Source organism: Oncorhynchus gorbuscha, linkage group LG24 (genome assembly GCF_021184085.1).
Source record: "Oncorhynchus gorbuscha isolate QuinsamMale2020 ecotype Even-year linkage group LG24, OgorEven_v1.0, whole genome shotgun sequence".
NCBI classification, from domain to species: domain Eukaryota; kingdom Metazoa; phylum Chordata; class Actinopteri; order Salmoniformes; family Salmonidae; genus Oncorhynchus; species Oncorhynchus gorbuscha.
The window spans coordinates 32,944,587-32,959,528 of NC_060196.1; the positions used below are offsets into that span (position 1 = coordinate 32,944,587).

General features: G+C 42.7%; 2 gene segments (V, D, J or C); one reads left to right on the plus strand and one right to left on the minus strand.

The window, feature by feature from the left end:
* Positions 1-3,751: 3,751 nt before the first annotated feature.
* On the minus strand, positions 3,752-5,834 carry LOC124011971. The segment is given in 2 exon segments: positions 3,752-4,342; positions 5,678-5,834. A coding segment is annotated over 1 exon segment (252 nt).
* Positions 5,835-12,786: 6,952 nt separating this feature from the next.
* Positions 12,787-13,403, plus strand: LOC124013389. The segment is given in 2 exon segments: positions 12,787-12,878; positions 13,069-13,403. Coding segments are annotated over 2 exon segments (372 nt in total).
* The last annotated feature ends 1,539 nt before the right edge of the window (positions 13,404-14,942 follow it).

Here is a 14,942-nt window from a genome sequence, read left to right on the forward strand (position 1 = left end):
ACCAAATTTTTATTTTGGATTTAGGCCTACTATTGGAAACTTGACTTATTTCATCTCTCTCTCTCTCTCTCTCTCTCTCTCTCTCTCTCTCTCTCTCTCTCTCTGTCTCTGTAATGTGCTCTCACACACACACATTTGCATAAAATATGAGATATTTGCACAGCTGTCCTGCCTCATTGCTCCACATACTTTTAAAACCCCAGTGTTGATCAGTGACTGTTCACTCCTTTCAGAGCCACTGCCACGCAGCACAATGATGATGTCACTGATTCTACTGCTGGGAACACTGGGACTCCTTGTTCAGGGTGAGAGACACTTTGACTAACTTTGATTTATTATGGGTTTGGCTTCAGAGATACACATTCGTTAATTTGACAGTTTTGTTTAAAAGGCTTTGCTTTTATGATATGTTTGTTGTTGTGATAACCTTACTAATCAACCTTTCTTCACCTTTGTTTATCTTTCAGAATCATCAGCAGATATAATTCTGACTCAGTCTCCTAAATCTCAGTCTGTTAGTTCAGGAGAGACTGTCTCTATCAGCTGTACAGCCAGTTCAAGTACTCGTAATTATCTCCACTGGTACCTGCAGAAACCTGGAGAAGCTCCTAAACTCCTGGTTCATAGTGCTACAACCCGTCAGTCTGGGATTCCAGGTCGTTTCAGTGGGAGTGGATCTGGTCTTTCTTATACTCATTACACTCTGACCATCAGTGGAGTCCAGGCTGAAGATGCAGGAGATTACTACTGTCAGCAGGGTTTGAGCACTCCGTTCACACAGTGTTAGAGCGTCGTACAAAAACCTCCCTCAGCTAAAGAGGAACAGCTCTGACTCAACAGCTGCAGAGCTACAGAGTCTCCTGTATTCTACAGTACTCTAAACTCCAAATAATCAAAATATGAAACTACGATACAATAATGTAATTGGTTAGACTACGGATTATGATACTGCACGTATCTCTCAATATATTAAGCAAACATTTTCAATCTTTGTTTACACACCAGGACCATTAAGGATACAGAGCTGTAAATAATATTTATTTTAGGACATGTTGAACACAATTCTGAATTAGGTTTAGATTTTGTGCCCATTTCAGTACACAATAGCATGAAAGTTGAACCTGCCCAAACCCAACTTCCCAACTATTCATGGCCTACTCAACTTCTATACCCCTCCAACTCTGAGAGTGAATATTGATTGCATTCAAGAAGTACTATTTTGACATTATGAGAGTGTATATCTGTCACAAGTAAATCTAGTTCACGCAGCCATATAAAGAGCTGAGAGTGAAGTCCACAATTTGCATGTTATGCAAAGTCCAGCGTGAAGTCTGGTTCCCCCAGCCCTAGTCAGACACACACAGCTGCCCTAGTCCCAGAGGGTTTGAAGCTGGGAGATTGTGAGCTGTGGTGGGGTTGAAACTCAGATTTGGATGAGCAGGGTGACACTCCCAGAATACAGCAGTACCATGGCCAGATGTTCACCTGTTCCCAGAGAGTTCCACTGAGCTTGGAGCACATGGCTTCAGTAATGGTAACATCCAGAGTCATATATTTAGAGACTTAGGCCAACTTTTAGAATTTGTAATATTGTTCTAATTAAGAGATAATGCTTGGGAAGCCGGTGTTTGGAGGATATTTTGGCACTAGTGTTGTTAGGGCCGAGATGAAGTTGAGATAACAATGCTGTGTAACTGTAATATTCAGTTACATAGCATTGTTTAAATATCCCCCATGTAATGTTAATGGGGAGCTACTATGCCTGCCACAGAATGTTGAAGTGTCATGTAAATAGATCATAATGCAGAAACCTCAATGTCCTCTCTAATACATGGCTCTGGTAACATCATAAAGACTGGGGAGTCTAGAGAACATGACTTCAGTATCAGTAACATCATAAAGACTGGGGAATCTAGAGAACATGGTTTCAGTATTGGTATCACTGTAGATATCATTTTGACTGGTATTATATTTGGCCCAATCAGCCAAGCTTTCATGGAGAGAGGTTCATTAACTGAAATGTATCAGTAATGTATCAGTAACATCATTTCCTATTGTCCACGATCAGCTCCTGTTTCTTGCTCACATTGAGAGAGAGGTTGTTGTCCTGGCACCACACTGCCAAGTCTCTGACATCCTCCCTATAGGCTGCTTCATCGTTGTCGGTGATCAGGCCTACCACTGTTGTGTCGTCATCAAACTTTTGATAGTGTTGAAGTCATGCCCGGCCATGTAGTCGTGGGTGAACAGGGAGTATAGAAGGGGACTAAGCATGCACCCCCGAGGTGCCCCAGTGTTGAGGATCAGCGTGGAAGATGTGTTGTTGCCTACTCTTACCACCTGTTGGCGGCCAGTCAGGAAGTCCAGGATCCAGTAGCTGAAGGAGGTGTTTACTCACAGGGTGATGAGATTTGTGGGCACTTTGTGGTGTTGAATGCTGTGCTGTAGTCAATGAACAGCATTCTCACATAGGTGTTCCCTTTGTCCAGGTGGGAAAGGGCAGTGTGGAGTGCGATTGAGATTGTGTCATCTGGAATGGGTCTAGGGTTTCTGGCATGATCGTGTTGATGTGAGCCATGACCAGCCTTTCAAAGCACTTCATGGCTACCGACCTGAGTGCTACAGGGCGGGAATCATTCAGAGAGTCTTCCATATTCTAAAGTATTCTAAACTCCAATTCTTTGAAATATGACGCATACTGTACTTTTCTCTCAATATATTCTCCCAAAAAATGTAAATCTTTGTAAACACACTGGGACCACTAAGGATACAAAGCTGTAGAAAATGCTTTCTTTTTAAGGACATGTTAAGCAAAATTCAGAATAGGTTTATATGTATGCTTTGACTTCTCTTCATATTGTAAGAAGCACCCATTTCAGTATGCAATAGCATGAATGTTGACCCTGTCCAAACCCAACCATTTATGCCCTACTCAACTTCTATACCTCTCCAATCTTGACAGAGCGAATACAGTCATATCGTTTCAATTCAAGAAGAACGACTTTGATTTCATCGTGATACAGTATACCTGTCACAAATAAATGTAGATCACATAGCCATATAAAGACCTGAGAGTGAAGTCCCCAACTTGAACATTATGCAAAGTCCAGCGTGAATTCTGGTTCTCCAGCCCTAGTCAGCTCTAGTCAGACACACACAGCTGCCCCAGTCCCAGAGGGTTTGAGGCTGAGAGATTGTGTTCTGTGGTGTGGCTGAAAGTGATATTTGCATGGGCAGGGTTACTGCAACACTCCCAGAATAGAGCAGCACAGTAGCCAGATGTTCCAGTGAGTTTAGAACACATTAATTCAGTATTAGAAACATCATGAAGATCCATGGGTTTATAATGTCTTCAGTATTAGTAACATCATGAAGACCAGTGGATTTAGAGCACATGGTTTCAGTATTAGTAACATCATGAAGACCAGTGAGTTTAGAACATGTCTTTAGTATTAGTAACATCATGAAGACCAGTGAGTTTAGAACATGTCTTTAGTATTAGTAACATCATGAAGACCAGTGAGTTTAGAGCACATGGATTCAGTTTGAGTCGTACTGTAGATATCCTTTTGACTGGTACCAAATTTGGCCAAATCAGCTAAGCGTTCATTGAGAGAGGTTCATTAACTGAAATGTATCAGTAACATTGTGTTTCATGGCGGAGCTCTCCATTCCTTATGAAAACTCAACAAATCATAAAGAAAAATGTCTAATGGTAAAACTCATTAAAGAATGATATCCAGGCACACAATTTAACGTTTTGAACGTCTTTATTAGCTCAACATGTCAGAACCAACAGCATTACAGTAATAAGGTTCAGAACACATGTGATATGAAAGCCAAGCAGATCTATTCAGATGTGTTTTGTTGTTTGTTCCACTATGCTAAAAGCTCCAGCTGGAGGAAGGATTCCCACACAGGATCCAGCCCAGCATTAGATCAGTGTGCTGGTATTGCTGGAACAGTAAGAAGGAGAGGTGCAGAGTAGAAACAGTGGAGTCAGAGGGGGGAGCTCATTAATCAGAACACTGGTCTCTCCTCAGTGTCTCAGAGAGAGGAGACTGGGAGCCCTGGGTGGCCTCACAGGTCACAGAGCCCACCTTCTTCCACTGGTCGACAGGGAGGGTCAGGGTGCTGCTCCAGCTGTAGTGGCCATCCTTCTCCAGGACCCCGGGGCTCCCGGTCACCTCCCAGGTGTTGCTGCTGCTGCCGTCCACCTTCCAGCTCAGCTTCCAGTCTGAGGGGAAGCCCTTGTTGGCTAGGCACATGAGAGTGGCCTTCCCCTGCTGCTGCAGCTCCACACTGGAGGGGGGCAGGACTGTCAGGGTGGGACGAACATCATCTAAAAGACAGGTGGGAAGTTATGGAGAGGGGAACTATCACTCAATCATCAGACTGATATGACACAATAATGATGCAGCAGTTTTACATCTTAGCTGTAAATTACATTTTTTTCCATCAGTAGGTTTCTGTTCCTCATACAGGCAGTCAGTTTATCACACTTCCCTTTGAGTAGCTACTGAAGCATATTATAACTACATGAGATGACTGAAAATACAATCAACTATCTTCAAAATTGTACTATTTAAAATGTGAAATATTCCTCCCTTACTGTAATGGAATAAACTCATAGGAATCAAACTGCATTTCATTATTAATTATTATGATTATTATTTTAAAGAACATTTCACAGAATGTATGAACAATTATTAAATTATGAATTAAATTACAATTGGTTGATAATATGCCTGTGCTGAAGAAATAAATTCCAGTTGACTGTAAACATCTAACAATGAAATACATTTAATTTAAAAGTCACACTAAAACATTTAAGTTTTAATTTATCGAAAGAAAATTAATAAAGTTATGTGTAATTTACAAGATATTGTATCAAATTGAAAATAAACCTATATTCATATGAACAGCAGAAAAGCTGTACTTCACAAGATAGCAAGTCTTTTCAATAGATAGCAAATCTAAGCAATACCTTGCAGCTGAATGCTGAAGGAGTGAATTAAGTTGAATATAACCATCTTACAACAATTATATACATTTAAAAGACACATTTAAATAAAATGAATAGTGATATTATTTACGAGACTAGGTCTGTTAACCAAAAATAATAGCTTAATATTTGAGGTTTAACCAAAAGATATTTTCACACAAATGGGGACTCTTATGAAGAGAATAACTCTAACCAAAAACATAACTATGCATAGCATTTATTTCCATTTTAATCTTAGTTTCTTCTCTCACAAGATCATCAGTGCATCTATATGCAAGGTCAGAACATTTTCTATATTAGAGGTAGGTAAACTTACTTCCAACATCCAGTCTAGTGCCTCCACCAAAAGTTAACCACAGTGATACAATCTCATTCAGCGGCCGTACAAAAACCTCTGACACTATAGAGACACTGCTTTTGCTCTTTGTAAAGCTACATTAATCTAAACCACTCTTATTTCAACAGTATCTCTGTTCCAAATGAATACACACCCTGTTTGATATATTACATCTTGAATAGGCATTTTGATTTAACTAAGTTTACTTTAAGGAAAATAAATTCTCAAAATATAAATATAAATTTCTACTTTCTATTTAAGGGAGTTGTAATATTGTTAAGAAAATGAATTGGGATTTTGATATCAGAGGTCAAGATCAAGAACTGAATACTTACTGCCAACACTCAGTTTGGTCCCTCCACCGAAAGTCCACCACAGTGATAGATTCTGATTGACTGGCTGTACAAAAACCTCTAGACAGACACAGAGGGGAATGGTAACAGAGACATGGAACTGATGCCCCCTACTGGTCCACTCTGGAACTCCAGTAGACTGGACACATTCACTTTACCCATTGAACTATCTACATACTGAAAACGGCTGTGGACAGTGTTGACACAAAGTTCCTTCAGAAACTATTCACACCCTTTGACTTTTCCACATGTTGTTGTCTAACAGCCTGAATTGAATGGGGACTTTTTAAGATAGTTACAGAGTGTGATGGCTGTGACAGGAGAAAACTGAGCATGGATCAACAACATGATACGGTAGTTACTCCTCAATACAGTACTAACCTGTGCGGAATACAAATATTCCAAAACATTCCTCCTGTTTGGAATAAGGCACTAAAGTAAAACTGCAAAAATGTGGCAGAGAAATTAACTTTATGTCCTGAATACAAAGTGTTATGTTTAGGACAAATCAAATAAAACACATTACTGAGTACCACTCTTCATATTTTCAAGCATAGTGGAGGCTCCATATTATGGGTATGCTTGTCATCGGCAAGGACTCTGGAGTTTTTTGGAGGGATAAAGGAAATGGAATGGAGCTAAGCACAGGCACAATCTTAGAAGAAAAGTTGGTTCAGTCTGCTTTCCACCAGAAACTGTGAGACAAATTCATCTTTCAGCAGGACAGCAACTTAAAACATAAGACCAAATATACACTGGAGTTCCTTACAAGACAACATTGAATGTTTCTGAGTTGCCTTTAAGTAGTTACAGTTTTGATCGTTGACAAAAAATATGACAAATAAATCCATTAGAATCCCATCTTGTTACACAACAAAATGTGGGAAAAGTCACAAATTCCACATTTTTTACATCATTATGAATAAAAATATCTGCCAGCGGCATTTTGCGGAAGAGTCACACTGTCTGGAACATTCTCCCTAGTAAGTGGTACCTGCTCCATGTGTACATGTGTACATGATTTGTGGCAAATCTGTTTTAATCATGTCTTTGGTTACTTTCACGTGGGTCAAACAAAAACACCCTAATGATTGGCAGACAATAGAGCCTCCCACAACGCAGGTGATGGCTGCAAGTTGCAACTGGTGAGGAGGAACTGCAGAAACTTGCAGTCAACTACAGTCAAAACTTCATGACCTTTGATCACATGGTTTTTGTAAAGGTCATGCAGTTGTTATGTAGGCTCAAGTCAGAATATGAGAACATATGAGAACTCATAGTTGCTTCCCACTCTTTATGCAAATGACCAGATATTGTCAATAGCTTCCAAATTAACACAACATAAGATAGCAGTCATGGTAGATTTAGGCTAGAATCTGTGTCAGGTAGGAAATTAGAAGTGCAATCATCCCACTGGGCAGATGTCATTTCAATGTCTGTTCCACATGTGTTCAACATAATTTCATTGAAATGACGTGGAAACGTGGCGTAGCGGTCTAAGGCACTGCATCGCAGTGATTGAGGCGTCATTACAGACCTGAGGTTGATCCCAGGTTGTGTCACAGCTGGCCATGACCGGGACACCCATGAAGCATCGCACAATTGGGCCAGCGTCTTCCGGGTTAGGTAAGAGTTTGGCCGGCCTGGATTTCCTTGTCCCATCAAGCCCTAGCGACTTCTTGTGGTGGAAAAAGCGCCTGCAAGCTGATCTCGGTTGCCAGCTGGACAGTGTTTCCTCCAACACATTGCTGTGGCTGGCTTCCGAGTTTAGCGAGCAGTGTGTCAAGAAGCAGTGCGGCTTTCCAGGATTATGTTTCGTAGGACGCATGGCTCTCGACCTTCACCTCTCCTGAGTCCATAGAGGAGTTGCTGTGATGAGACAAGACTGTAATTATACATTGGGGAGAAAAGGGGGTAAATCTACAACAACAAAAAACACACACACAGCTCATCAGGAGGAATCTGACCAGAGGTAGTAAACCCACACCTTTCACTTACTATCACTCTATGACATGAGATCAAGAGAAGAGAAAAACTTGTGAGGATTTCATGCACTCTGTTTACTAGTGTAGAGACTGTTTTAACAGTATACATTTTTTTTAGAAACAAATAATTAAATGTCTAAAGTCTACTGTCTTCCAGATATCTCTTAGATCTCTTATCTTTCATCGACCACGGAGCACCTGAACTCCTCCAGCACCTCCAGCATGGACCCCACCTCCCTGGATTCAGGTCGCCTGATTTCAAACATCGTCCTGGGGCTGTGCTGTGTGCTGGGCCTCCCTGGTAACATAGCTGTTCTGGTGGTCAAACTGAGCAGCGTGGCCCAATACCCCAACTTTACCGTGTGTCTCATGCTGAACCTGGCGTCCTCCGACATCTTGTACATGGCCACGATACATGTGTGTATCTATACTCTCCTGCCTGGCTGGATTCTGGGCCGCATGCAAGCTGCCTGTATAGCCTGTACTTTCTATGTATCTATAGGGTAGCCTAGATTTGTTCCTTTGGTGATCTAACCCCCATTCAAGCTTGACCTCCATTGGTAAAATCCATCTTTCCCATGCATGAATAAATTGATTTTGTTTTAATTAATAAATAGATGTTTTATTTCTCTTACAGTAGGCTACATAGAGGCTACTTCTGCTTTTGTTCAGAGGACCTGCAACTTGTTCAATTACTTCATCACACTTGTTAAGTTGCCTTAAAATCTTGACAGGTATTTTACTATTGAGCACAATGGAAAAACACAGATGTATGCAACATTTCAAACATTGCACCACTCTGATGCCCATCATGGGTTCAACTCTGTCCATTTCATTCTAAACCACAACAAGAAGTGAGACAACTTGTCAACACGGCCAAACAAAATGTTTCTGGACCAAATGAAGGTAGAACTTGTGGTATGTCAGATGTAACACATTTAGTACACAGACAGACAGCGTTATCCTCCCCCTAAGCACCATGTCTTTTGGTTCAAAATTAGAGAAAAGGCTGAATCATCAACATAAATTGATGCTGTAAACCATGTATTCAACAGCATAGGCTATATTTCTATACGAAAGAGAAACCTTCAACACCTCTTACATGAGGTATGACTGCTATGACTGTCAGTCCTCCCTCCTATCTTTAGTCCCCAGTGTCTTTAGTATGACTGCTATGACTGTCAGTCCTCCCTCCTATCTTTAGTCCCCAGTGTAGATGCAAGGTTTGACACACCATGAGATTAACATGATACTGTAGTTTAAAACATATTTTGAAACAATAAACAGTTTTTTGGGGTTATGATAGGATGGTGAAAAGCATGATCTGACGCACACCCCCAAAATGTTTCAATAGGTGCTGACTAATGGGAAGTAAACTGGATAAAAATAAATAAAGTTGTACACTACATATGCTCCTAACAACTGAATGGGTACGTGTTATTTCTTACATTAGTACCCCAGGTCATCTTAGGTTTCATTACATACAGTCGAGAAGAACTACTGAATATGAGATCAGCGTCAACTCACCATCAGTACGACCAAGAATATGTTTTCCGCGACGCGGATCCTGTGTTCTGCCTTACAAACAGGACAACGGAATGGATCGCAAGAGGGAAACGTAGCGGTCTTCTGGTCAGACTCCGAACAAGGGCACATCGCGCACCACTCCCCAGCATTCTTCTTGCCAATGTCCAGTCTCTTGACAACAAGGTTGACGAAATCCGAGCAAGGGTAGCATTCCAGAGGGACATCAGAGACTGCATCGTTCTCTGCTTCACGGAAACATGGCTTACTGGGAAGACGCTATCCGATGCGGTGCAGCCAACGGGTTTCTCCACGCATCGCGCCGACAGAAACAAACATCTTTCTGGTAAGAAGAGTGGCGGGGGCGTATGCCTCATGACTAACGAGACATGGTGTGATGAAGGAAACATACAGGAACTCAAATTTAACTCTGATTTAGAATTCCTCACAATCAAATGTAGACCGCATTATCTTCCAAGAGAATTCTCTTCGATTATAATCACAGCCGTATATATCCCCCCCCAAGCAGACACATCGATGGCTCTGAACGAACTTTATTTAACTCTTTGCAAACTGGAAACCATTTATCCGGAGGCTGCATTCATTGTAGCTGGGGATTTTAACAAAGCATATCGATTGCGCAACCAGGGGTGGTAAAACCTTGGATCATTGTTACTCTAACTTCCACGACGCATATAAGGTCCTGCCCCGCCCCCCTTTCGGAAAAGCTGACCACGACTCCATTTTGTTGATCCCTGCCTACAGGCAGAAACTCAAACAAGAGGCTCCCACGCTGAGGTCTGTCCAACGCTGGTCAGACCAAGCTGACTCCACACTCCAAGACTGCTTCCATTACGTGGACTGGGACATGTTTTGTATTGCGTCAGATAAAAATATTGACGAATACGCTGATTCGGTGTGCGAGTTCATTAGAACGTGCGTCAAAGATGTCGTTCCCATAGCAACGATAAAAACATTCCCTAACCAGAAACCGTGGATTGATGGCAGCATTCGCGTGAAACTGAAAGCGCGAACCACTGCTTTTAATCAGGGCAAGGTGTCTGGCAACATGACCGAATACAAACAGTGCAGCTATTCCCTCCGCAAGGCTATTAAACAAGCTAAGCGTCAGTACAGAGACAAAGTGGAATCTCAATTCAACGGCTCAGACACAAGAGGCATGTGGCAGGGTCTACAGTCAATCACGGACTACAAGAAGAAACCCAGCCCAGTCACGGACGAGGATGTCTTGCTCCCAGGCAGACTAAATAACTTTTTTGCCCGCTTTGAGGACAATACAGTGCCACTGACACAGCCTGCAACGAAAACATGAGGTCTCTCCTTCACTGCAGCCGAGGTGAGTAAGACATTTAAACGTGTTAACCCTCGCAAGGCTGCAGGCCCAGACGGCATCCCCAGCCGCGCCCTCAGAGCATGCGCAGACCAGCTGGCCGGTGTGTTTACGGACATATTCAATCAATCCCTATACCAGTCTGCTGTTCCCACATGCTTCAAGAGGGCCACCATTGTTCCTGTTCCCAAGAAAGCTAAGGTAACTGAGCTAAACGACTACCGCCCCGTAGCACTCACTTCCGTCATCATGAAGTGCTTTGAGAGACCATATCACCTCCACCCTACCTGACACCCTAGACCCACTCCAATTTGCTTTACCGCCCAAATAGGTCCACAGACAATGCAATCTCAACCACACTGCACACTGCCCTAACCCACCTGGACAAGAGGAATACCTATGTGAGAATGCTGTTCATCATACCCTCCAAGCTCGTCATCAAGCTCGAGACCCTGGGTCTCGACCCCGCCCTGTGCAACTGGGTACTGGACTTCCTGACGGGCCGCCCCCCAGGTGGTGAGGGTAGGCAACAACATCTCCTCCCCGCTGATCCTCAACACGGGGGCCCCACAAGGGTGCATTCTGAGCCCTCTCCTGTACTCCCTGTTCACCCACGACTGCGTGGCCACGCACGCCTCCAACTCAATCATCAAGTTTGCGGACGACACAACAGTGGTAGGCTTGATTACCAACAACGACGAGACGGCCTACAGGGAGGAGGTGAGGGCCCTCGGAGTGTGGTGTCAGGAAAATAACCTCACACTCAACGTCAACAAAACTAAGGAGATGATTGTGGACTTCAGGAAACAGCAGAGGGAACACCCCCCCTATCCACATCGATGGAACAGTAGTGGAGAGGGTAGCAAGTTTTAAGTTCCTCGGCATACACATCACAGACAAACTGAATTGGTCCACTCACACTGACAGCGTCGTGAAGAAGGCGCAGCAGCGCCTCTTCAACCTCAGGAGGCTGAAGAAATTCGGCTTGTCACCAAAAGCACTCACAAACTTCTACAGATGCACAATCGAGAGCATCCTGGTGGGCTGTATCACCGCCTGGTACGGCAACTGCTCCACCCTCAACCGTAAGGCTCTCCAGAGGGTAGTGAGGTCTGCACAACGCATCACCGGGGGCAAACTACCTGCCCTCCAGGACACCTACACCACCCGATGTTACAGGAAGGCCATAAAGATCATCAAGGACATCAACCACCCGAACCACTGCCTGTTCACCCCGCTATCATCCAGAAGGCGAGGTCAGTACAGGTGCATCAAAGCTGGGACCGAGAGACTGAAAAACAGCTTCTATCTCAAGGCCATCAGACTGTTAAACAGCCACCACTAACATTGAGTGGCTGCTGCCAACACACTGTCATTGACACTGACCAAACTCCAGCCACTTTAATAATGGGAATTGATGGGAAATGATGTAAATATATCACTAGCCACTTTAAACAATGCTACCTTATATAATGTTACTTACCCTACATTATTCATCTCATATGCATACGTATATACTGTACTCTACATCATCGACTGCATCCTTATGTAATACATGTATCACTAGCCACTTTAACTATGCCACTTTGTTTACTTTGTCTACATACTCATCTCATATGTATATACTGTACTCGATACCATCTACTGTATGCTGCTCTGTACCATCACTCATTCATATATCCTTATGTACATATTCTTTATCCCCTTACACTGTGTATAAGACAGTAGTTTTGGAATTGTTAGTTAGATTACTTGTTGGTTATCACTGCATTGTCGGAACTAGAAGCGCAAGCATTTCGCTACACTCGCATTAACATCTGCTAACCATGTGTATGTGACAAATAAAATTTGATTTGATTTGGTATATAGAGTGTGTAACTTTAATTTCATACGGATCTGGGGGAGCTTGTACAGAGCACCACTACTGTCCATCTTGAGAAGGTCTGAAACATACAGAGGCAGTAATTCTACTGTTAAACTTAATTGACCTTCTGAGCCTGAAAACCACTGTTGATGGACATAAACCACTGTGTAAGTGGGTCAAAGTAGGCCTCATTTAAGATATAGTTGTTATATTGTGTGGTTTATGATTTCAGTATTCTCAAATGTAATATACAGTAGGCCTGTTGACTTCTTTTGTATGTGTGGTGTATTTGCGTAAAATATTGGGGTTTTGCATATCTGTCCTGCCTCATTGCTCCACATACTTTTAAAACCCCAGTGTTGATCAGTGACTGTTCACTCCTTTCAGAGCCACTGACACGCAGCACAATGATGATGTCACTGATTCTACTGCTGGGGACACTGGGGCTTCTTGTTCAGGGTGAGAGACACTTTAACTAACTGATTCATGATGGTTTGGGCTTCAGATTGAAACTTTGTGAAATTTGAAGATTTTAATACAAAACAATCTGGTTTTGCCTGATATGTTTCATGTTATAATGTGTAAGATTATAAATGTCTATTTGTTGTGATTAATAATCAACCTTTCTTTACTTTTGTTTGTGTTTCAGACTCATCAGCAGATATAATTCTGACTCAGTCTCCTAAATCTCAGTCTGTTAGTCCAGGAGAGGTTGTCTCTCTCAGCTGTACAGCCAGTTCAAGTACTGGTAATGCGCTTAGCTGGTACCTGCAGAAACCTGGAGAAGCTCCTAAACTCCTGGTTCATAGTGCTACAACCCGTCAGTCTGGGATTCCAGGTCGTTTCAGTGGGAGTGGATCTGGTAGTTCTTATACTCATTACACTCTGACCATCAGTGGAGTCCAGGCTGAAGATGCAGGAGATTACTACTGTCAGCAGGGTTGGAGCACTCCGTTCACACAGTGTTAGAGCGTCGTACAAAAACCTCCCTCAGCTAAAGAGGAACTGCTCTGACTCAACAGCTGCGGAGCTACGGCGTCTCCCGTATTCTAAAGTATTTTAAAGACCAATTATTTGAAAAATGACGCATACTGTACATATCTCTCTATATATTCTCCAAATATGTTAAATCTTTGCAAACACACTGGGACCAATAAGGATACAGAGCTGTAGAAAATGCTTTCTTTTGAAGGACAAGTTAAGCAAAGTTAAGAACAGGTTTACATTTACGCTTCGATTTCTCTTCATATTGTAAGAAGAACTCATTTCAGTACACAACAGCATGAGTGTTGACCCCGTCTGAACCAAACTATTCATGCGCTACTCAACTTCTATACGCCTCCAAACTTGAATGAGTGAATACAGTCATATCATTTGCATTCAAGAAATACTACTTTGACATCATTATGATACAGTATATCACATGGTTTCAGTATTAGTAACATCATGAAGACCAGTGAGTTTAGAGCACTTGGCTTCAGTATTAGTAACATTATGACGACCAGTGAGTTTAGAGCACTTGGCTTCAGTATTAGTAACATCATGAAGACCAGTGAGTTTAGAGAACTTGGCTTCAGTATTAGTAACATCATGAAGACCAGTGAGTTTAGAGTACATGTATTCAGTATTAGTAACATCATGAAGACCAGTGAGTTTAGAGTACATGGCTTCAGTATTAGTATCACTGTAGATATCCTTTTGACTGGTATTATATTTGGCCCAATTAGCTAAGCGTTCATTCCGAGAGGTTCATTAACTGAAATGTATCAGTAACATTATTTTTCACGATACCTCTCGATACCTACTCTCCTGGACGACTGGACTCTGCAAGCTAGCCACCATCACTCCAGGTGCTCTACCTGCAGATGTGGAACCGGATGGGACGCAAGGGGGAGGTTGCACTGCTCCTGGCCCTGTGGGGGCTTGCATGCGGCCTGACTGGCCCCGCTGTGACCACTCGCGAAATGGGTGATGAATGCTGCCAAGACACGTGCTGGGGTTCATGATCCCATTCTCTGTGCTGGTCACATCCTACTGCTGCCTCCACGGACTGGTGAACCAAGTTGACGCAGCAGATCACAAGTGTTGTGGTTGCATTCTACATCCTCTGCATCCCTGTGATCCATAAGCGTGGTGGACATTGCCGGAGTGGTGCTGTGTCTGTCTGAAGTCGGTCTCTGCAGATTTGACTAAAGGGATGTGGCAGGCATGCCAACCCAAAACTCTAACCCTCACCCTACCCATAACCAAACCCCTTATCCCTAACAGTAACATATTAATAATTTCTTAGGGCTGTGATCCCGCTTACGGGATCGATATGACAACAGCCAGCTAAAGTGCAGGGCGCCAAATTCAAAACAACAGAAATCCCATCATTACAATTCCTCAAACATAGAAGTATTTCACACCATTTTAAAGATGCACTTCTTGTTAATCCCACCACAGTGTCCAATTTCAAATAGGCTGTACAGTGAAATCACCACAAATGATTATGTTAGGTCAGAGCCAAGTCACAGAAAAACA